Source organism: Mustela putorius, unplaced genomic scaffold (assembly GCF_011764305.1).
Source record: "Mustela putorius furo isolate JIRA1106 unplaced genomic scaffold, ASM1176430v1.1 tig00003869_pilon_pilon_pilon, whole genome shotgun sequence".
NCBI lineage: Eukaryota > Metazoa > Chordata > Mammalia > Carnivora > Mustelidae > Mustela > Mustela putorius.
This window is the reverse complement of record NW_025422021.1, coordinates 11121928-11147049: the sequence shown is the minus strand read 5'-3', so window position 1 is coordinate 11147049 and position 25122 is coordinate 11121928. Positions and strand designations below refer to the sequence as shown.

Sequence of the window (25122 nt, the reverse complement as noted above, 5' to 3'; positions counted from 1 at the left end):
GAAGGAAATCAAGTATACTTTTGATCACTCCTCTCCTTTTATCTCTATTTGCCATTCTGCCTTTATTCTCTTGTTTCTTCACTCACTCCACTTCTGCCTCTTAGAAAGATTCCTGGTCGCTTCACACAAAAGCTTACCTCCTCAAAATGTGAGAGAAGACATGTTCCACTATTCTTGGCCATTGACCAGGAACCAGCTTCCTCTCTTTCTTATTGTTTTAAGTTGTATCATATAAGAGTAAAGTAACATCTAGGTGAAAGCGTTAGCTGGTGTATGGACGCTTGAGATGAACTATGAGATACACAAGAGCTCCACTGCCTTCTATATCTTTGTTTAATAGAAGACAGAGTACCTTCAGTTTCGTGCAAGGAGTCCGGCCCAGTCTACCTGCACACTGCCTGGATTTCTCTAGCTCTCTGTAAGTGAAAAGTTGGGGCTGATTTCTGACAGCTATAGACTTAACATTTTGGAGAGAGGAAATGTTAGTAGGGACAAGTCTTGTCCTTTACTTTGGGAAAATGTGCCCTGTTTGTGACAGGATACATGCAGACACATGTAAGACATACAGAGCTCCTGAAGCTTGGTTTAAAGGAAATGGTGTATAACAGCGAGAAGGCCTGGCCTGTGCTTCAGGGTTTCTTCAAGAAATGGGCCCTGCTAAACCTCACTTAGGCACAAACAATGGAATTCTTGCCATGAAAAACTTGGAATGCAAAGGAATGTCCTTTGCTATGAAATCAAATTATTTTCCATGTTAGAATGAAATGCCCAGAGTGCTATTCACCTAATTCACAGAGAGGAAGTTGTGAAGAGCCAACATGGGCTTGAAGATTGTGACTGATATATTAACGGCATATATTGTGCTTAAGATGAAACTTTGGTGCAGCAGTCTGCACCCCCAAGACCCAAGATTAAATTTTCAGAGGAAGTCCAGGAGTACTTCAACTTTGAATCTGCTTCTCCCTTCTGGACCTCGTACAGAGCTCCAGAATCTGGCTATAAAGAGGTGCTGCCCAAAGTGGCATCTTTACCACCTCAACCTGTCAACTATACTCAACCTGACTGTGCACTCAAGTTGACTTTATTCTAGATCTTGAGATTTTTTTCACGTTTCTTTTTTTTCATATGGAATCATGGTTATTTAGGCTATATCCACATAATAATAAAGAAACATTTAGGGACAAAATTAACTGCTCTGGCAAGAGTGATTGGACTTCTTTTCCTCGAAAGACTCCTGTGTGTGGAAAGACAGATTTTGTTTTCCCCCTTAACAGATGAAACAGAAGCACAGAGAATTTAAGTAAGTTGTCTCTTGTTATGTGTTATGTGAGCTTAAGAATTGGCTGGGCTCCTCAGTGGCTCAGTTGGGTGAGTGTCTGACTCTGTTTCAGCTGAGGTCATGATCTCATGGGTTGTGGGATCGAGCCTCATGCTCAGTGGGGAGCTGGCTTGAAGATTCTCTCCTTCTTTCCCTATGTGTGCTCCTATGTGTGCTCACTCTGGTGCTCTCTCTCTTTCTCTCTATAATAAATCCTTAAAAAAAAAAAAAAAGAAGAAGAAGAAGAATTGGTGTCAAAGCCCTCTTCTCAGTCTTCACCCAGTGCTCGTTCCTGTAGACCACAATCTGTCATTTGTTTCTGTCTTGGATATGGCACATGGATATAGGGTACCAGCCAAAGCTTTGGAAAGAGTTTCATATACCAACCTAAGCAAGTGGACTTTGGAATCAAAAAATTTTACTTTAACCAAAAAACTCTGACCAAAAAATGGGCAGAGGACTTGACATACTAATAGCCAACAAACACATGAAAAGATGCTCAGCATCACTCATCAGGGAAATAGAAATCAAAACCACAATGAGATGTCACTATACATCTGTCAGAATGGCTAAAATCAAGAAGATAAAAAATAAAAAGTATTGGTGAAATACATGGAGAAAAGGGGACCCAGGTCCAGTGCTGGTGGGAATATAATTATTGCAGCCACCATTGAAAACAGTATGGAACTTTCTCAAAAAATTAAAAATAGAAATACAATATGATCCATTAACTCCACTATTGGATATTTTCCTGAAGAAAATGTTTTCATTTTCTTCAAACTCAAAAAGATATATGCACCCCTGTGTTTACTGCAACATTATTTTCAGTAGTCAAGATATAGAAACAACCTAAGTGTCCCTTGATAGATGATCAGTTAAAGAAGAAGCAGTTCACATACACAATGGAATATCATACAGCCATAAAGAAGGATGAGATTTCTGCCATTTGCAACAACATGGATGGACCTAGAGGTCATTACGCTAAGTGAAACAAGCCAGACTGAGAAAGACAAAGACTATATAATTTCACATATATGGAATCTAAAAAAAAACAAAACAAATGAATAAACAAAAAGTAGAATCAAATGTATAAATACAGAGAACAAACTGATGGTTGCCAGAGCAAAGCGGGGCAGGAAGATGGACAAAATGGCTGAAGGGGACTGGGGGATATAGGCTTCAGTTATGGAATTAATAAGTCATGAGAATAAAAGGTACAGCACAGGGCATATAGTCAGTGGTGTTGTAATAGCCTTGTATGATAACAAATGGCAGCTATACTTGTAGTGAGTATACCGTAATGTACAGAGATGTTGAATCACTGTGTTGTACACCTGAAACTTATGTAATGTGTGTCAACTATACTTAAATTTTAAGAAAAAGGAAAGAACAACAAACAAAAAGCAATCAACTTGAAATCTCTGCTGTGCCATAATTTGTCATATGGTTTGAGGGAAAATTACTTGACTTCTGAGTTTTAGATTCCTCACCTATAAAATGGAACTCCTAAAGGCCTAGTTTTCAGGACCATTGTAAAGGTGATTACAGATATTACGTGCAAAGCGTGGTACCTGTCCTGTGGTAGATAGTAATTATTAGTTTTCTCTCTACACCCCCTTCCTAAATATGAATTTCACAGGGAAATAAATCTGTCTGTATATTACTCTTCATGGATGAGCATAATAATAATATAACTTCAAACAGATGAAACCATTTCTCTTACTTTTGGAGAAAAAAACTAGTACCTGTCAAATCTTAAATACAGTTACAGTATAGCCTTTATAAAAGAGAATTTTCTGAATCTTAAGTCTTGCTTATCTAACAGAGGAAAACTAAACTACAATAATATCATATGAAAGATTTGAAGTGGTTTTGTTTTTGTTTTTGTAAAAAAACTGTGCTCCATTGTGCCAAGAGCTTGATTCATTTATGTAGATAAATTTTTCACTGGCCTCAAATGTGTTAAGATTTAGGTGGTATACTAATGACATCATTTTTCCTGTCCACTGGTTTGAGGCCCTTCTGCAACTTGTAATGTAAAATTCCAAGTCCCCCCCCTCACCCCCTTCCATAAAGTCAGAAATTCTAAAATCCAGGAGTTAAATATCACCCAGATTTGCTGCCTGCTGGTGTGGAAAACAAGTTGCCTTTCAGATGTCTAAGGAGTTGGAAGATCTCAGTGTGCATATCATGCTTAACCCACAGTGACGGGTGATTGGCAGCCTAACAGCTGAGCGACAGCCATTTGGCTAGAAGTTCAAACCCCAACACGAAGAGCCATAGCAGGATCATGGCTTGATTTGCTGTGGCCATGAAGTCTAAATCACCAAGCACAGAGGTGGAGGCAGAGGTGACAGCTGGTAGCCATTCTCATCAATAAAGTTGTGACGGTTGAGAGGTACAAGCAACCAGAGCCTGCTAATTTTGTAGACTTTGAGCCAAGTACTTAGTGTCAAAACCAGCTATGGTCAATGATACAAATGGCTGTGAAGGGTCCCTCATCAACAGCAAGGCTCTCCCCACCAGACACTTCCCTCCTCGTGGGTTAGAAATGATTGGATCCTGCTTTCTGGGAACAGTCAATTTGAGGAGACTTTATCTTTTAATTTTTTTATGTTCTGGTAATTTTTAAAAAGTCATATTTATTGAGGTATAATTTATATAAGTAAAACTCAAATGGTTTGATAAAATTGGTTGAACACAGTCAGGTAATCCCCTTCACAATCAAGAAAAAAGAAAATTTCCAAAAAGCTCTCTCCTGCCGTTCTGTGACCATCTCCCCACACTCTTAGCTCCCGGGGACCACTAATGGATTTTCTGTCCCTATAATTATGCCTTTCCCAAAATGTCATAGAAATGGAGTAATACAGTATGTAAACTGCATCTGGCTTCTTTCACTTGATATAATACTTTTATGATTCATCGGTATTGATGCATTTAAGAGTAATTTGTTCTTTTTTGTTGCTGAGCAGGTTTCTAGAGTATGGGTATACCACAGTTTTGCCAATTACTTGCTGAATGAACTTTGTTTCTAGTTCTGGGTGACTATGAATAAAGCTGCTATATACATCTAGAACTTTATCTTTTTAGGAGATTTATAGGAAAGTAAATAACTTTGATTTATGGGAAACCAGAACTATATAGGCTGGAATGATCATAGAGGTGGGAATTATTTCCTTCTTAATTAACAAACAGAAATACTTATTTTCCTAACATGCTATATTTCTGCATAGCAATTCCTAGTTTATACAAGGCAGTTTCACTCACCTTATTTTTGTAATTATCTCCGAAACCCTGAGAAGTAGATTGGGAATCTTACCCCTTTTTACAGATGGTGACTGAGAAACCTCCCTGCGGTACAGACTGCCTAACTCTTGATCTGGTGTCCTTCCCCCAAACATTCTCTGAACATCCTCTCTGTGCAGAACACACTGCTAAATGCTTTTGGGGTGGTCACAAAAGCAACATAAAATTTATTTTTTCCCCAGGAGGGGGACAGTCTGATGCTCTACATCATGTCAGCAGGCAAATGTAAATTAAAACAACAATATACTGTTACACACCTATTAGAAGGGCCAAAATCTGTAACACTGACAGCATCAAATGCCGGTGAGGTCATGGAACAGCAGGAACCTCATTCGTCACTGATGAGAATACCGAATGGTGGTGCTATTTTGGAAGACAGTGTGGCAGTTTCTTATAAAACTAAACATACTCTTACCATATGATCCAGTCTTCACGCTCTTTTGTATTTACCCAAAGGAGTTGAAAACTTACGTCCACACAAAAACCTGCACACAGATGTGTGAGGCATCTTTATTCGTGATTGCTAGAACTTGGAAGCGACCGGAATGTGCTTCAGTGGGTAAATGGATAAATAAACTGTAGTACATCCAGACGATGGAATAGTATTCAGTGCTAAAAAGAAATGAGCTCTCAAGCCACGAAGAGGCATGCAGGAAACATAAATGCATCTTACGAGGAGAGAGCCAGTCTGAAGAGACTACGAACTGCATGATTCCAACTATGTGACATTCTAGGAAAAGCAAAACTGTGGAGACTATACAAAGATCAGTGGTTGCCATGATGTGGGAGGGGGTTAATAGGCAGAGCCCAGAGGATTTTTTACAGCAGTGAAATTACTGTATGACACCAGGATGATGGATATATGTCATTATAATGTGTCCAGACCCATGTCATGTACGACATCAGGAGTGAACCATAATGTAAACTATGGGTTTTGGGTAATTAAGAAGTGTCAGTGTAGGTCCATCGATTGTAGCAAATATGCCGCTCTGGTGGGAGGTATTGGCAGTGTCTGCATATGCGGGAGCAGGGACTATATGGGAAACCTCTGCAACTCCCTCTCAGTTTTGCTGAGAATCTAAAACTGCACTTAAAAATAAAATCTTTTAGAAAATCCTCAAATGGAACCAGGACAGACACATCTGCCCCAGGCTTAAGAGGAATGCTAAGCTAGAGACAACTAACACAAGCACAAGAAACAAACAATCTATGAGGCTTGCTCTGGTCCTTTTCGGAAGCAGACGGGGCATAAATTATAAGAAGTAAATCCCACCCAAGGCTGCTGGGAGTCAGAAGAGAACAGTGACAATCCCTGGGTGCTTGAAGGCAAGGGGAATTCCCCAAACAGTGATGTTCCAGAGAACACAAGAAACTGATCTTTAGGATAAGGGAAAACCTTCCTCCTTAGTTCCCAAGTTAGAGAAAACAATTACCAGGCAAGACTTTCTTTGAACTCCGCCAAAGTCTGACCAGGATAATGACTGGCATTAAGCACAGGAGAATCAAAGTGGAGAATGTTCTCGTAGGCCTGGAATTACCAGAACTGTTTTATGTTGAGACCAGGGTTTCTGATGTGGCTATTGAAAAAAAAAAATCTGTCAATGAGATTCTGTTCTTTAGAAAAATAATTTTACTTTCTCATTGCTGCTTTTGGTGGCATTTGCCTGTCAGACCTCCCACAAGTTGGCCTCTTTCTGTTCTGATAAGATGGCTGTTGACCAGCTGTCACTCCAGCCAGAAATGACATGGGCTCCTGCTGCAATTGGCCAGCAGTGGTGAGGAGGGGAAGGTTGGGCTTTTGTGCCTCATCTGTATGCGCCTCCTCTGCCAGATACAGTAGGCACTGTTTGCCAGACCCATTATGAGGCCAGAAAAGCTTACCCGGCCTAGATCTCCAACCAAGAAATCTACCTAGACAGTGCCCTTGCTGGAAACCTTGCCTCTGGGTCTGTCCTCCAAGCAGGTCATCAAATGCCAGTCCAGCCCAGAGCCTCCTCCCATAGCACCTGATCTGTGGGACCTTAGAACCCCAGGCACGTGAAAGAAAGAAAGTCTGAATTCTTACTGCCACTTATAAAGGAAGAAATAAGAGTAGAGTTTAATGATTTTTTAAATGTCTACATAAATGGGACTGTACCATGTAATATTTAGGAATTCAGGCTTTAGGGCAAAACTGCTAGGATTTGAAAACTGGTTCTGCCACTCTCCAGCTGTGAGTGACTCTTGGCAAGTCATTTAACTGCTCTGGGCCTCCGTTTCCTTAACCATAAAATGGGGAAAATAGTGGCCTCTACCTTTTAGAGTTACTATAAAGATTAATGAGTTAATATTTATAAAGGGCTTAGAACACTGCATGGAACATAATAACCTATACATCTTTGTTTGTTAAATGAAAATAACGGGACATTTCCCTAACTCCTGTTCTTAACATTCCCCCAACCCCCAACAAAATCAAGCTGAATACATGTACCTAATCTTTTTCTTCTGTTTCTTTTTTAACATCTGTCAGCTTTACCTCTTCATGTCAGTTTCCTAGGGCAGCCATAACAAATTACCCCAACTTTGTAGCATAAAACAACAGAAACTTATTCTCTCACAGTTCAGGAGGCTGGAAGTCCAAAATCAGCAAGTTTGGTTTGTGTTGGACACTCTGAGGGAGAATTCTTTCCATACCTCTCCCCTAGCTTTCGGTAGTTCCTGACAATGTTTGGCATTCCTTGGCTTGTAGACCCATCACTCCATTCTTAGCTTTCATTATCACTGCATTCTGCCTGTGTCTCTGTCTTCACATGGCCTTCTTATAAGGATACTAATCGTTGAACTTAAGACCCACCTTATTCCAGTGTGACCTCATCTTAAACTAATTACATCTACAAAGATCTTATTTCCAAGTAAGGTCACATTCTGAGGTTCTAGATAGATAGGAATATTGAGGGGACTCTAGTCTACCCAGCTCACCCTCTTAAAAGTTTTAGGGTGTTTTTACATCTGTTATCCCTTTTTATTCTTACTCTCTGTATTAGTATGAAAGCTCCATGAGAGTAGGGACAGTATCTTTTTAAGTATAGTCTGAGGCATTGCTTAATGGGTTTGCTGGGCCACCTCAAGGGACTGGAGAGACATGGTGCCATCAGGCTAGGTGTGGGAAGGTGATATTTGAGGTAGGAGAGTCACTCAGAAGGAGAGAGAAGGACAGGATGGAAAAAAAAAATCCCATCCAAAGAAATAAAAACAGAAAAAGGTCAGAGATCCCAAATATTGTAATATGGTATATCTGGAAATAACTACCAACATATTTGAAACAGCCAGAGTCAGAAAGAAGTTGCGGGATGAGAGAGAACAAAGTTTATATCTCAGGTCAGAGGAAAAGGAGATGGGGCTGCCTAAGGGCAAAGCCTGCAGCATATCTCCTCTGCAGGGATTAGGGGCCCTGCTACCAGTGTGGTTTCTTCTAGAGCCAAGGGATCCAACTGGAAAGAAGCAGCCCTCTTCAGATACCTGAGGTAGTCTGAGGTGGTAGAACATCTTCAACCCATCATGCCCTTGAGGGTCATGGAGAGTGGAAGAAGAGATGTGACCACCAGGACAGACCCTTCAGTATTTTTCCACTCAGGTCATGAGCTGTTTGGTAGAGAAGTATTTAGGTATTTATCAACATGAGCTAAACTGACTGGACAATGAAAAGCTGCAATTGTGAGTGTCCTCATCCTAGTGGAATATGTAGTCGATCTTTTTCATGACAGCATTATTGGTTGTCAACCCACAAACATCAGTGAACAGGACTACAGGATGAAAGGAAAGGACAGACATGAGTAAGGGGCAGAGATGTGGAAGAAAGGAGTAGACCTTATCCCTCCTTTTACTTTCCTGGTGGTACAACTGAAAAGGAAATAGGAAAACCATGCAGGTGTCCAACCAGAAGCCCTATCCTGGTACACTTAAGCTCCCTGTTTGACTAACACAATCATTGAGACAGAGCTTATCTGAATTATCAAGTCACAAAACTAGCAGGGAGTCCAGTCAGGACAGTTAACCACTTCCCTTATTTTCTACCATTAGGCCCTCTACAGCCACACTGTATTAAATCTTAAAAATAAGCCCTGGATCTATTGGTGAGGTTTATCATGTTGGTGCCTAGAACTGTGAGACAAGTGTGGGTTTCCCTAGCCACACTGTGTCACCCACTTGGGTAATGAATCCAGGTGTGGGAGCACAAGTTTGATAAGTTCCTCCTTTGTTTCATTCCACAGGGCACCCTTCAGACCAAAGCAGTGATCTGCAGCCCACTGTCACAAGGGAAAGCAAGGGAGGTGTCCAGGATCAAGACCATGGTGAACCTAGTGACCACACAGGTGAGGTCATTAGAGTTTGGGGATGGGTGTCTTGTATTCAGAGACATTCCAGAGAAGGTTCTGGAGATGGAAATGACCACCTGATATGGACTCTCTGTTTTTCTATAGGAGACAGCTGGTTAAATTTAGGGGCAGCCTTACAGAGGATCCCAACCAGTGATTTCACAAAAGGGAAAGAGTAGACAGAGATACTCTCAGCTTCCCCCTCTGCCCACTGACCTGTTTACTGGGGAAACTGGTCTAGTTGTGGCTCTCCTTACCTATTGCCTCTCCTCAACTCCCCCTCTTAGAGTGGACATGGACACATTTCTGTCTGATCTACCTTGGTTTGGCTTCTTAAGGTCTTTCTATGACTGTCACATTGATACATGGATCTCAAACCATAAATGCAGAACATTTATGGTGGGGAGGAGCACCATGGACAAGAAATTAAAACTTGAGTACCTGGTCTAAGCCTCCCTCCATTAGTTAACACCATTATAAAATGAGAGCAGTTGATGGACTAAACCAGTTTTTTTTTTTTAAACATTTAAAAAATACCAGAATCTTTCCTTTTTGCAGTTTGAAGTTTTTGGACTTCTGCTGAAAGAAGCTGTGATTTTCGAAAATATGGCCTTTAATGCTAATGCCAGCATTTTCTGAAACATAAAGATGAGTTGCTCTGAATTTCACAGTAGACTTTGCAGTTTATCTGCCAGGCCCAGTGAAGAATTTCTGGGCACTTTCCACTGCTTTGGAACCTGCCACCCAGCCTCTGTTTAGGAAATATAGAACTGGGACTTTATCTTGGAGCAGGGAAGTTAGGGAGTGGTAAGATGGGGAGCCCAGGGAGCAGCAGGGTTTCCTGAATTTGAGGAGACCTGTGGTTGGAGACCATGACACACTTTCCATTTTCAGAAACAGGATGCCTAGCAGTTACTGACTCATGGCCTTGACACTTTCTACTTAGCAGAAGTCACAAATAGGAGGTCTTCCAGTTGTAATCACCATGAAGGTGTGTTTTGTTTGGCCAGACACAGTTTACCAAAACTTTAAACCCAAAAGTCTCCATGTGAGGCATACATTCTCTGGTTCACACAAACCCCACCACTTCCCACCCTCTTTGCCTGACAGTGCACACATTTATGTTACCTGGGATGCCCCAGAGGCATTTGAGTTTACACTGCCTGCTCCCATGTTTTCAGCCAAATGCCTTTCCATCTTATTCCAAAATGGTCCAGTGGAGAATTGGCTTGACTTTCCTGGGAAATATGAATGACTCATTGAGTTCAATTCAACTTTGGAAGGATTCAACTCCTTCAGAGAAGTCCCTCCTCAAACTGATTCATTTCATTGAACCGAAGCACTTAGGGATGTTCCTCTAAGGAGAAGAGACCCCATCTGGAGAAGCCTCTGTTGCCCCACCTGTATGCACCTCAGGTCGGCTATGCAAGCTCATCATTGAATTTTTTTACCACCATCTCACTGCTCTTATTCCTTCACTTACTATCTTCACTTGGAGTGACCACCCTATTTTACCTTTCTGGTTCTCTCTGTATCTTTGTTTCTCCAATCTCCTTGTTCAGTAATTAATTTGCCAAAGAGATGCCAGATGATTCCAACTGTCACCAGGACATACTTAAAAATATTTCACAATTTTGGGTTGCTTTCAACTCAATAGTTTGGCCTCCTTCTTATTTAAGTTTATGTTTTTACTCTGACTCAAATCCTTCTCCCTGATCTTCAGGCAAAGCTGGGGGATGGAGGAACAGACTTCATCTAAGCTTTATTAAGAATATTCTGAAAGTTTTCTGTTTGATTTTTATACTTCAAATAACTCCTAAAAATCAATATTTTGATGACTGAAGTGTAAATGAATAAGAAACATGGAGTAAGTTTTCCCTTTAATTACATGAACAGAAATTCTGTGGGTTTTTATTGGAAACCCAGACAAAGTAACTGGGAACATTTGCTAAGTTCCAGGGAAAGATGGTGAAGCTTCTTCTCTGGAGGCGGACGTAGCACCTTTCTCTTGAGAGTCCCAAACCAAAAGGGGCTTGATGATCTTTTCTGGCATTGTTCTTTCCTCTCTGAATTACTGTTAAGCTGTTACTCCTTCTCTTTATTCCAAAGATCTCAGATAGGTGGAGACAACAGCAATCTCAGCTTTCCACCTGGGTGACACTATTTGGGCTTTGATCAGTCCGTGGTCGCTATTGGTTCTGCCAAATTGGGCCAGAGCACAGGGGTAAAGATTATTCCTGTCAACATTCCTTCTTAATAAGGAAGCAGAGTTATTTGTGCCCTGAAGTAGGCTCCTCTTTCTCCTTTTAAAGTCAGTTCTTGCTTTTATGTTGCTTGTCACAGTATTACAAGTGAGATTAGGCCAAACAGTGTTTTAGAATCTCCAGGAGGGGGGAACCTGCCTGATCCTCTCACTAGAGGAGTTGGTCAGTCAAGGGATGGCAGGGAAGGGAAGGAAGGGAATCAGTTAATGAAATTCTGGAAGGCTGCAGCTAATTTTCTTGATTTCTTTTGCTGCTTCTTTCAACGTTGTTGTTTCACTGTTTGGTCGTAATGTTTTTTTGTGTAATAATAAAAATATAATAATGTTCCACTTAAAATTTTATCTTTATTCTTTTGGTGTTTATAGCAATAATAATAACAATAACAGATGGTCTTATCTATCACCGATAGCTCGAAGAATTACATTTCTTTTACACATGAGATATTTATGTTTAAGGAACCAAACTAATAACACAGAATCAGAGCTTACCCTTCCCAGAATAGACAACATAAAACAATTGATTTATATATTTCTTTCTCTGTACTCTTTGTCATGCTATATGTTCAATCATCATAACGTCAACCTTATAAGTTTTTTAAAGATTTATTTATTAGAGAGAGAGAGAGAGAAAGAGCCCCAGGATGGGGGAGGGGAAGAGTGCAGGGAAAGGGAGAGAAGAGTCTTAAACAGACTCCCCACTGAGCACAGAGCTCGAGGTGGGGCTCCATCTACCAACCCTGAGATCATGACCTGAGCTGAAACCAAGAATTGAATGCTTAACCAACTGCACCACCCAGGCACCCCCAACCTTATACATTTTATGCATCTTCTGTAGTATGTCACAGTTGCCAATTTTACAGATATCTTCATATTTATATTTTGGTTTGGCTGCTTTTAGATGACCTGAAATAAGGATAGCAAATAGATGCACTCTCTCCCCTATCCCAACTGATTAGTAGTGACTATGTGAAACTAATTCTCAGCCCTGGCCAAACGGAAAATCATCCGGAGAGCTTCTTAAAATTAACGCAATCCTACCCCAGGCAATTTCAGAATCTCTAGGAGCTGGGTTTAGGTATATTTAAAATCTTCCCAGGTGATTTGAATATACAGCCCAGATTAAGAATCATTGATCTGGAGCAGTGTCTGTCAAACTTCAGCATGGATCCAGATCACCTTGAGGGCCTATTAAAAACAGGTTGCCAGAGGAGGTTTGTGGTCAAGATGGCGGAGAAGTAGCAGACTGAGACTATATCAGGTAGCAGGAGATCAGCTAGATAGCTTATCAATCCATTGCGAATACCTACAAATCCAACAAGAGACCGAAGAGAAGAACAGCAACAATTCTTTCTAAAAGGTAGGACCAGTGGAGAAGTGAATCCAAAGTCACGGGAAGATAGACTGCAGGGGGAGGGTCCAGCTCCCAGCAAGCAGTGGAGCAATGGAGCACAAAATCAGGACTTTTAAAAGTCTGCTCCATTGAGGGATATCGCTCCAGAGGCTAAACTGGGGTGACGCCCATGCGGGGTCAGCGTGGCCCCAGGTCCCATGGGGTCACAGAAGGATTGGGGATGTCTGAGTGTCGCAGAGCTCGCAGGTATTACAGCAAGGAAGCCAGCTACAGAGACAGAGCCGAGGAGTGAGCTCTCAGCTCAGGGTCACCTTGAACTGGTCACAGGCTGGGTGAGCTCAGAGCGCAGCCAGAGGCCAGGAACACCAGAGTGATTGAACGCTTGTCTCTGAGGGCACACTGAGGAGTGGGGCCCCGAGCTCTCCACTCATGTGGGTTGGAGACTGGGAGGCCGCCATTTTCATTCCCGTCCAACGGAATTTTATGGAAAGCGTTCAGGGAACAAGAGCTCCTGAAAGCGAACCAGAGTGGATTACTTAGCCCGGCCCCTGGTAAGGGCAGTGCAATTCCGCCTGGGGCAAAGACACTGGAGAATCACTACAACAGGCCCCTCTTCCAGAAGATCAACAAGAAATCCATCCAAGAACAAGTTAACATACAAAGGAGAACAGCAGAATTTCAGAGGAGGAGAAAGCAAAGCATGGAATTCATGGCTTTCTCCCCATGATTCCTTAGTCTTGCAGTTAATTTAATTTTTTTTAACTATATATCTTTTCTTATTCTAAATTTTTTTTAACTTTTACCCTTTCCTCTTTTAACGTTTTTTAACTAGTTTATCTTAACAATACCTTTCATTAAAAAAAATAATCTTTTTTGAACCTTCATGATTGTAGTCATATTTTCTCCTTCATTGTATCTAACTTTATTTTTTGTATACACATAGGGTTTTTTCTTCTAAAAAATCTGGGGTACAACTTCTTCTAATAGGTCAAAATATGCCCTAAATCTAGCTCTGGGCCTGTTCTAATCTCCAGCCTGAGAATAATCTCTCCGCTTTCTTTTTCTTTATTCTCCCAACCAACTTACTTTATCAACTCCTTTTTTAGAAATTAAAAAAAAAATCTTTTTTTCATCTTTATAGGCATATTCCATCCCTTCATTGTGTTTACCCTTATATATGTTTTTCATTCTTTAAAATTTTAGGAGGTAGTTTCTTCTAAGAGACCAAAATACTTCCAAAATTAAGTGGGTGACCCTGTTCTAGTCACTAGTCTAATATATATTTTTTCTTTTTTATATTTTTTAAATTTGTTTTCTTTTTTTTTTTTAATCTTTTTTTTCTGAACTTCTTTTTATCCCCTTTCTCCCCTGCCCCCAATGACTTGGGGTCTCTTCTGATTTGGCTAAAGTGCATTTTCTTGGGGTCTTTGCCACCCTTTTAGTATTTTATTTGCTCCTTCATATATTCTTATCTGAACAAAATGACAAGGTGGAAAAACTCACCACAAAAAAACGAACAAGAGGCAATACCAAAGGCTAGGGACCTAATCAATACGGACATTGGTAATATGTCAGATCTAGAGTTCAGAATGATGATTCTCAAAGTTCTAGCCGGGCTCGAAAAAGGCTTGGAAGATATTAGAGAAACCCTCTCTGGAGAGATAAAAGCCATTTATGGAGAAATGAAAGAACTTAAATCTAACCAAGTTGAAATAAAAAAGCTATTAATGAGGTGCAATTAAAAATGGAGGCTCTTACTGCTAGGATAAATGAGGCAGAAGAAAGAATTAGTGATACAGAAGACCAAATGACAGAGAATAAAGAAGCCGAGTAAAAGAGAGACAAACAAATACTGGACCACGAGGGGAGAATTCAAGAGAGAAGTGACACCATAAGACGAAACAACATTAGAATAATTGGGATTCCAGAAGAAGAAGAAAGAGACAGGGGAGTAGAATGTATATTGGAGAGAATTAATGTAGAGAATTTCCGTAATATGGCAAAGGGAACAAGCATCAAAATCCAGGAGGTGCAGAAAACCCCCCTCAAAATCAATAAGAATAGGTCCACACCGCCTCACCTAATAGTAAAATTTATAAGTCTTAGCAACAAAGAGAAAATCCTGAAAGCAGCCCGGGAAAAGAAGTCTATAACATACAATGGTAAAAATATTAGATTGGCAGCAGACTTATCCACAGAGACCTGGCAGGCCAGAGAGAACTGGCATGATATATTCAGAGCACTAAACGAGAAAACCAAGAATACTATATCCAGCTAGGCTATCATTGAAAATAGAAGGAGAGACAAACAAAAACTGAAAGAATTTGCAAACACCAAACCAGCTCTATAGGAAATATTGAAAGGGGTCCTCTAAGCGAAGAGAGACCCTAAAAGTAGTAGATCAGAAAGGAACAGACAATATACAGTAACAGTCACCTTACAGGCAATACAATGGCACTAAACTCATATCTCTATATAGTTACCCTGAATGTAAATGGGCTAAATGCCCCAATCAAAAGACACACAGGGTATCAGAATGGATAAAAAAATAAAACCCATCAATATGCTGCCTACAAGAAACTCATTTTAGACCTGAAGACACCTCCAGATTTAAAGTGAGGAAGTGGAAAACAATTTACCATGCTAATGGACATCAGAAGAAGGCTGGGGTGGCAATCCTTATATCAGATCAATTAGACTTTAAGCCAAAGACTATAAAAAGAGATGCGGAAGGACACTATATCATATTCAAAGGGTCTGTACAACAAGAAGATCTAACAATTTTAAATATCTATGCCCATAATATGGGAGCAGCCAACTATATAAACCAATTAATAACAAAATCAAAGAAACACATCAACAATAATACAATAATAGCAGGGGACTTTAACACTCCCCTCACTGAAATGGACAGATCATCCAAGCAAAAGATCAACAAGGAAATAAAGGCCTTAAATGACACACTGGACCAGAGGGACATCACAGATATATTCAGAAATTTCATCCCAGAGCAGCATAATACACATTCTTCTCTAGTGCACATGGAACATTCTCCAGAATAGATCACATCCTGGGTCATAAATCAGGTCTCAACCAGTATCAAAAGATTGGGATAATTCCCTGCATATTTTCAGACCATAATGCTCTGAAGCTAGAACTCAATCACAAGAGGAAATTTGGAACAAACCCAAATACATGTAGATTAAACAGCATCCTTCTAAAGAATGATGGGTCAACCAGGAAATTAAGGAAGAATTGAAAAAAAATCATGGAAACAGATGATAATGAAAACACAACTGTTCAAAATCCGTGGGACACAGCAAAGGCAATTCTGAGAGGAAAATATATAGCGGTACAAGCCTTTCTCAAGAAACAAGAAAGATCTCAAATACACAACCTAACCCTAGACCTAAAGGAGCTGGAGAAAGAACAACAAAGAAAGCCTAAACCCAGCAGGAGAAGAGAAATCATAAAGATCAGAGCAGAAATCAATGAAATAGAAACCAAAAAAACACAATAGAACAAATCAACGAAACTAGGAGCTGGTTCTTTGAAAGAATTAATAAGATTGATAAACCCCTGGCCAGACTTATCAAAAAGAAAAGAGAAAGGACCCAAATAAATAAAATCATGAATGAAAGAGGAGAGATCACAACCAACACCAAAGAAATACAAATAATTATAAGAACATATCATGAACAACTCTATGGCAACAAATTTGACAATCTGGAAGAAATGGATGCATTCCTGGAGACATATAAACTACCACAACTGAACCAGGAAGAAATAGAAAACCTGAACAGACCTATAACCAGTAAGGAGATTGAGACAGTCATCAAAAATCTCCAAACAAAAAAAGCCCAGGGCCAGACGGCTTCCCAGGGGTATTCTACCAAACGTTTAAAGAGGAATTAATATCTGTTCTCCTGAAACTGTTCCAAAAAATAGAAATAGAAGGAAAACTTCCAAACTCATTTTATGAGGCCAGCATCACCTTGATCCCAAAAGCAGACAAGGATCCCATCAAAAAAGAGAATTACAGACCAATATCCTTGATGAACACAGATGCAAAAATTCTCACCAAAATACTAGACAATGGGATCCAACAGTACATTAAAAAGATTATTCACCACGACCAAGTGGGATTTATTACAGGGCTGCAAGGTTGGTTCAACATCTGCAAATCAATCAATGTGATACAATACATTAATAAAAGAAAGAACAAGAACCATATGATATTCTCAATAGATGCTGAAAAAGCATTTGACAAAGTACAGCATCCCTTCCTGATCAAAACTCTTCAAAGTGTAGGGATAGAGGGCACATACCTCAATATCATCAAAGCCATCTATGAAAAACCCACCACAAATAACATTCTCAATGGAGAAAAACTGAAAGCTTTTTCGCTAAGGTCAGGAACACGGCAGGGATGTCCATTATCACCACTTCTATTCAATGTGGTCCTAGAAGTCCTAGCCTCAGCAATCAGACAACAAAAAGAAATTAAAGGCATCCAAATCAGCAAAGAAGAAGTCAAACTATCACTCTTTGCAGATGATATGATACTATATGTGGAAAACACAAAAGACTCCACTCCAAAGCTGCTAGAACTTGTACAGGAATTCAGTAAAGTGTCAGGATATAAAATCAATGCACAGAAATCAGTGGCATTTCTCTACAACAACAAGACAGAGGAAAGAGAAATTAAGGAGTCAATCCCATTTACAGTTGCACCCAAAACCATAAGATACCTAGGAATAAACCTAACCAAAGAGGCAACGAATCTATACTCAGAAAACTATAAAGTACTCATGAAAGAAATTGAGGAAGACACAAAGAAATGGAAAAATGTTCCATGCTTCTGGATTGGAAGAATAAATATTGTGAAAGTGTCTATGCTACCTAAAGCAATCTACACATTTAATGCAATCCCTATCAAAATCCTATCCATTTTTTTCAAAGAAATGGAACAAATAATCCTAAAATTTATACAGAACCAGAAAAGAGCTCGAATAGCCAAAAGAATATTGAAAAAGAAAGCCAAAGTTAGTGGCATCACATATCCAGACTTCAAGCTCTATTACAAAGCTGTCACCATCAAGACAGTATGGTAGTGGCACAAAAACAGACACATAGATCAATGGAAGAGAATAGAGAGCCCAGAAATAGACCCTCAACTCTATGGTTAACTAATCTTCCACAAAGCAGGAAAGAATGTCCAATGGAAAAAAGATAGTCTGTTCAACAAATGGTGTTGGGAAAATTGGACAGCCACATGCAGAAAAATGAAATTGGACCATTTCCTTATACCACACACGAAAATAGACTCAAAATGGATGAAGGACCTCAATGTGCGAAAGGAATCCATCAAAATCCTTGAGGAGAACACAGGCAGCAACCTCTTTGACCTCAGCCGCAGCAACTTCTTCCTGGGAACATCGCCAAAGGCAAGGGAAGCAAGGGAAAAAATGAACTATTGGGATTTCATCAAGATCAAAAACTTTTGCACAGCAAAGGAAACGGTTAACAAAACTGAAAGACAACTGACAGAATGGGAGAAGATATTTGCAAACAACATATCAGTTAAAGGGCTAGTGTCCAGAATCTATAAAGAGCTTAGCAAACTCAATACCCAAAGAACAAATAATCCAATCAAGAAAAGGGCAGAGGACATAAACAGACATTTCTGCAAAGAAAACATCCAGATGGCCAACAGACACATGAAAAAGTGCTCCACATCACTCAGCATCAGGGAAGTACAAATCAAAACCACAATGAGATACCACCTCACACCAGTCAGAATGGCCAAAATTAACAAGTTAGGAAATGACAGATGCTGGCGAGGATGTGGAGAAAGGGGAACCCTCCTATACTATTGGTGGGAATGCAAGCTGGTGCAGCCACTCTGGAAAACAGCATGGAGGTTCCTCAAAAAGTTGAAAATAGAGCTACCCTATAACCCAGCAATTACACTACTGGGTATTTACCGTAAAGATACAAATGTAGTGATCCGAAGGGGCACATGCACCTGAATGTTTATAGCAGCAATGTCCACAATAGCCAAACTATGGAAAGAACGTAGATGTCCATCAACAGATGAATGGATAAAGAAGATGTGGTATATATACACAATGGAATACTATGCAGCCATCAAAAGAAATGAAATCTTGCCATTTGCGACGACTTGGATGGAACTAGAGGGTATTATGCTTAGCGAAGTAAGTCAGTCGGAGAAAGACAACTATCATATGATCTCCCTGATATGAGGAAGTCGAGATGCAATATGGGGGTTTTAGGGGGTAGGAAAAGAATAAATGAAACAAGATGGGATTGGGAGGGAGACAAACTGTAAGTGACTCCTAATCTCACAAAAAAAAACTGAGGGTTGCTGGGGGAAAGGGGGCTGGGAGAGGGGGGTGGGGTTATGGACATTGGGGAGGTTATGTGCTATGGTGAGCAGTGTGAAGTGTATAAACCTGGCAATTCACAGACCTGTACCCCTGGGATAAAAATACATTATATGTTATAAAAAAATTAAAAATTTTAATAAAATTAAAAAAAAAAAAACAGGAGGTTGCCAGCTACCACCACTGGACATTCTAATTCACTAGGTCTTGGGTGGGGCCCAAGAATGTGCATTTCTAACAAGTTTCTAAGTGATGTTGATGCTTCCTTTGTTGTCCTCATGAAATCATGACCATGTGGCACCTGCACCAGGGGAACCTCTGATGTAAAAGGAACTTGAGGGGCACCCAGGTGGCTCAGTCAGTTAAGTGTCTGTCTTCAGCTAAGGTCATGATTGGGGTCCTGATCCAGGTCTCTGTTCAACAGGGATCCTGATTTTCCCTCCCCTCTGCCTGCCATTCCCCATACTTATGTGTGCGTGCTCTCTCTCTCTCTTTGTCAAATAAGTAAATAAAATATTTAAAACAAAACAAAATAGAAGAAGAAGAAGGAGAAGAGATTTGAAGCTGGAGAGCCTGGGTGGCTCAGTTATTTGAGTATCCAACTCGGGATTTTGGCTCTGATCATGATCTCATGGGTTGTGGGATCAAGCCGCATGTCAAACCCATCCCCTCCCATGGGCTCTGCACTCAGTGGGGAGGCTGCCTGGGACTCTCTCTCTCTTTCTCTCTCCCTGTCTTTCCCCCTACTCAAGTAAGCTTACACTCACCCAAATAAATAAATAAATAAATCTTTTTCAAAAAAAAAAGGAACTTGAACCTGAATTAAGATTTAGTGGAAAAGAGGGGCATGATTGATTAGGTAGGGCTAGGCACCCATGGTCACAGAAAGGAGAAACTGTATTTGTTACTCCCACTCTTGAGAAATTTATCAGTGAATTGCCCTCCTTCACAGTGTAGAAATGGATGACTCCAGAAGTGATTCCCTAGTTAGTGTCCGTCCTATCCACATTGGGACAGTCCATTCCCTGATGAACATTCTGCATCAGCACCAGCCCCACCCTGCCTAGCTGGAACTGGAAACTGGCCTGCTGTCTAGCCCACTGCCATTCCAACTCCTACATACCACTGTGGCAGTTGAGCTCTCCCGGGGGCTTCTAATCTCTGCCCACCATCTCTATCTCTTGGAGAAAGGTAGCTTGTTTTCCCGTACCTGTGAATTATTTTACCGAGTTTGCTGGCTGGGATCACAGAGCAGGTCAGTCTTGATGATGTGTGTAGACAAAGGCTGTAGAACAGCAAGAGGGCAGGGAGAGGGGTGCTGTGGAGTATGGATAGGCACTAAAGCCTAACCCTGCCTCTGAACCTAGCCATAGATCTCTAAGTTTTTTGTCTGTTTTTTGTTTGTTTTCTGCCCATTCTGAGGGGCTCCCATAGATCATAAAAGAAGTCCACAAACAGAATTCAACAGTGGCCATGCAGAGACTTCAAGCAACTCTCCTGTTGTCACTGAGAAAAATCGGTGAGTCATTTCCATACTGTTCTTAGTCTTACACTTAGGTGCTCTGTGCCCAAGGACACTGAACAGAAGTATTTCTGACAATGTGTTATATTGAAGAGTTGGAGAAAGTAGAGCCAAAAAGTGTTTTTTATCAGATTCTCCCAGGTCAGAGGTCATTCCTCTGTGGGCAAAAAGTCTTCACTCTGCAGGGCAACCTGGACACAATCCTGCTTTTTGGGTTCTCTTCATAGTAAAGCAGGTGCTTGGCCTCATTCAGTTAAAGTGATTTTTCTCAACTGGGGACAGTTTTGCCCCTCTTTCCTCTGGGACATTTGGCAGTGTCTGGAGATATTTTTGTTGTCACAGCCTCAGGGGGAGGAGTTGTGCTGATGTCATCTGGTGAGCAGAGGCCAGGGGTACTGCTGAACATCCCACCCTGCACACCACAGCCCCCTCACAACTAAGAATTGTCTAGCCCAAAGTAGTCCAAGGTGGGAAAACCTTGGGTTAAGATAAAGCAAAAAGGGAGTATAATTGCCCGTTTACCCACAATTTCTAGTTAAATATAACTCAAAATAAGTAGAGCATTATAGCTCATCTTCATGGTACACAGGACCTGCTCGGGGCTGCAGAGGACAATATCCGTGGCTCACTGTAGGCTCAGGTCACTTTAAGTCAGCCCAGACCAGGCCAGGACATCAAGCACGGGAGACTCAAGGAACACCCAGGCTTCCAGTTCTTCAGGGATATCTCCATAACCTACCTTTTCCCAGAAAATGTTTTTAGGTTCTGTCATATCTGTCACCAGGAGAGGATGCAAGTACAGGAAAGAGCAGACTGTGGCAAAGGGAAGGTCTAACTAGCATGAAGCTTGCCTTTCATATTTTCCTCTAAATCAGTTGTAGGGACTTTCTCATTAAAAATTTACGCCAGGATTTGGAGAAAGAAGCAGATCATTAGAAACTTCTGTGCATCTTTTCACTTGGAAAAAGAAGTGGTTTTGATATGTAATTTTAAAAAATATTTATTAGTTTTTTGAGATTTCTTATTAATATTTTTGAGACTTGACGAATTACATTATCAATACTTCTCTAGTGGTCTCAAGCTGTTGTTGGACTGCTCATAAAGTAGACTAGTTTCCCAATAAAACAGCTCACTCAAGGGCACTTGAGGAAATATTATAGGCCTGTCACCTCATACTAGAATAACAAAGTTTAGAATTTCTGATGCAGCAGGAAGACCACTGACCTTTGCAGATGGAAGACTCGGGTTCTGGTCCTAGTGCCATTTTCCAGCGCTTTGACCTTGGATGACTCAGTGACCCTGTTTGGTAAATGGCTCTGGCTCCAGCCCAAGCCTGACCCCGCTCAACCTCAGCTGGTGGCTGACTTTGTACAGTATCATGGTAGTGCTGTGAGCAACTTCAACTTGGTTTCCTGAATCTCAGAATCTCTCTCTTCAGCTGCTCTTCCTTCCTTTGCTGTTATCAAAAGAGTACAGGTCTTTTCCTTGAACAGGCTAACTAATGCCTTCATTTGTGGTCCTTTCCTCCAGGCCCTGGAGGACACACTCACTTCCACAGCTTTCATTCTCTCCTATCTCTTTTCCCTTTGCTTATACCTTTCCACATCCTACAAAAGAGGCTACTCTTAGCCCTGGCCTCCCTCTTACTTTTACTATCAGACTTTCTTAGACTGATATCCAAGTCATCTACTTCATTCCCTCCCTTTTTGATCCTAAAATCTGATCTGTGCCCTCCCCATGTTTCTACAACTGCTCTTGGGAATTTCAGCTCCCAGTGGCTAGAACCTCATCTTCATCAGACTCAACAGCATCCATTCCATGGGCCATGCTGGCTTCAGGTTGCCCTCTTCCTTGGGTGTCTGTGGACCTGGGGACTTCAAGCTCTTCCTCTAGGATACCCTGGTCTCTGTCTTCTCTGGCTCCATTCTCCTCCTCCACCCACCATTAAATGAGGCAGTTCTCCAGGTCCTTGACTGGAGCACTGATGAGCATTGAGGTCATCATGGAGGAAAGGGCTATGACAACGTATCTTGATGAGATTGGTAAGAGCTGAACAGAAAGGCATGAGCAGAGAGAACAGAGGTAGATGCATTGGTCAAACAGTAAGTCTGACCGCACAGGGTGCATATTGGGACAAGGTGGAGGTGAGTCTGGAAGACAAAGTCCAGCAAGACAGAGAGAGGCTGGATATGGCACACTGAGAAGTCTGAACCTCTTTTGGTCTAAAATGGGAAGCCATTAAAGTTCTTTGAAAAGTCAGAATATGCTTAAGGACAATTGATCAGGTGTCAGAAATAAAAGCTGCTCTATAAAGACAAGAAACAAGAGACAGAGGGGATGAGATAATGGCAGGCCCAGACCAGGGAAGGACTCTAAGAAAATGACTGGAGGTGGAGATGCATGAGAGGCAGGGATCAAAAATGACTGCCAGAAAGAAAAACTGACTGCTCGAGACAAAATAGTGAACTTTTATCAGAATGTAAATCAACCCATAGCTTTCCTCATCAAGAAAGTTTGCTGTGTAAAAAATATCAGTTCAGCTAAATAATGTACTTGGTGATAAGTTGATTTACATTCTGCCAAAAACTCCTTAGGATGTTGTGAGCAGTAATAGCTCACAGTCAGGGCTCTGGTGATAAACAGACCATGCTTTGGTTTATTGATCTCTGTCGCTTTTCATGTATTGCCTGGTGTTGTGGTTGACTGTATGCTAGCAGGTCAACTTCTCAAAGGTGAGGACTGAATCTTACTTCTCCCTGTTTCCAGTACGTGCAGTAGGTACTCAGTAAGTCTCTTGACTGGACTTCCAATACCCCTCCTAAGGCTCAGATTTTTATGAAAGAAGTGTTCTTCTTGCTCCATCATTGGGTGGTGGCAGCAACAATAGGATACTGAAAAACTCATCAGCTAGGACATGCCTGCCCCAGGGAGCTAGAAGTCTCATTTTGCCCTCTGTGTTTGCTGATCACCTGAATGCCCTGTGAATCAACCCAATGATTGACAGGAAGGAAGCCAAGGGGAAGGAGATGCCAGGGGAAGGAATGGGCAGAGTAAGAAGAAAGCTAAATCATGCCAATGTTGATGTTCTTAGCAGCAAATTAACAGACCCTCCAACCAGTATACTTAAGAATCCCTCAGGATAGAGTTCTAAACACAAAACTTCCAGTGCTGGTTCAGCTGCTTGGGGATGTCATTTAAGACATGGGCCCTCTTCATCTCTAGGCTACTTTCAGTGCATCAGCAGTGCTCCCACTTAGGGTCACAAGGTGGCTGAAGCAGCACTAAGCATTACCTCCTCACCAGGCAATGTCCAAAGAGGAAGGAAGGGCTGGATGGGAAGGAGGCGCTCTTCAGGAGTCTGTCTCTGTTTCCCAGAAGTCCCTAGGACACACTTGCATCTCACTGGCCAGCAATTGGCAGTTTGCCGGGGTGGCCCTGCCAGGGAGCTGCAGGGCAAGCTGAGAATGTGAGGATGGGCGTTTGCAGCTTTGTAAGAGAACATGCCAGAAGAGTCCTGGAGGGGTAGTGTAGGGAGCAGATAGGTACCAGGGAAAGATAAAGGGCAGGCAGAATCAGAGGGAGGAGTTCATAAGGAAGACCCAAACAAGACAAGAAATATTGCCAGGAATAAAAACAACATAATCATTCAGATTCACTCAACATTTTTTGTGAGTCCAGATCTTTTCCCACAGTGATCTCACGTGTTTCTCATTCTTGCCTTTCTGGTGGTATCACTGACTCCATGTTACTGATAAGTAAACCAAACAGGGAGGGCTAAGATGAGTAGGTCCCACATGCTGGTCCAGAGACCAGAGCTGAGTTGTACGTATCAGATTTACCTACTCCTGCCCCTAATCAGCTCGTCGGGAGGGTCACCCAGTGTCACACAGAGAATAAATGCAGGTCTGGGTTTGAAATCAGAACTTCTCTCTCCATCACTAAAAACAACTAACATTTGACACTTACTAACAAATTCCTGGGCACTGTACTAAGTGTTCTACATATATTACCCTATTTAATCCTCATGTAACTACCAGATGAAAGAGGTCCACTTTTTATCATTTCTAACATCAAGTTATTATGAGTCATTTGCTCTCTGGTGGCAGAGTCTGGAGAAGCCCTGCAGAAATGGCCCCTTGAAGGGGAAAGAAAAGAAGGAAGAACAGGTCCTCAGCCTTGGACCTCAGGTAGCTAACAGAGAAAATGAGTGTGGTATCTGCCACATCTTTGTGTCCTTCAGTGACACTTCTGTCCATGTTACCGATCTTTCTGACAAGGAAACCATCTGCCATGTAACTGGTGGGATGAAGGTGAAGGCTAACCCAGATGAGTCCTCTCCCTAGGCTGCCATGTTGGCTGCCCAGGGTGTAACCCAGAGGGTCACATCTCTGGGCATCACTGCTCTCCACATCAAACTCCAGGTCACAGGAGGAAACAGAACCCAAACCCCAGGACCCAAGGCCCAGTCAGCCCTCAGAGCCCTTGCTTGTTCAGGAGTGAAGGTCAGGTGGGTTGAGAATGTCAATCTCACGGCCCCACCCCATCCCTCCACAACACTTACAGGAAGCGGGGTTGCCGAGGTCGCTGTCTATGAACAGGA

General features: G+C 41.5%; 1 protein-coding gene across 1 annotated transcript in view; it reads left to right on the top strand.

Moving 5' to 3' along the window:
* The window catches only part of MYO3B (myosin IIIB), a 186356-nt gene that overhangs the window by 53210 nt on the left and 108024 nt on the right, over positions 1-25122 (top strand). The window contains exons 8-10 of the mRNA XM_045066728.1: positions 870-1064; positions 8851-8976; positions 20435-20519. Of these exons, the coding sequence (XP_044922663.1) occupies positions 870-1064; positions 8851-8976; positions 20435-20519 (406 nt within the window). The remainder of the gene's footprint in view (positions 1-869; positions 1065-8850; positions 8977-20434; positions 20520-25122) is intronic.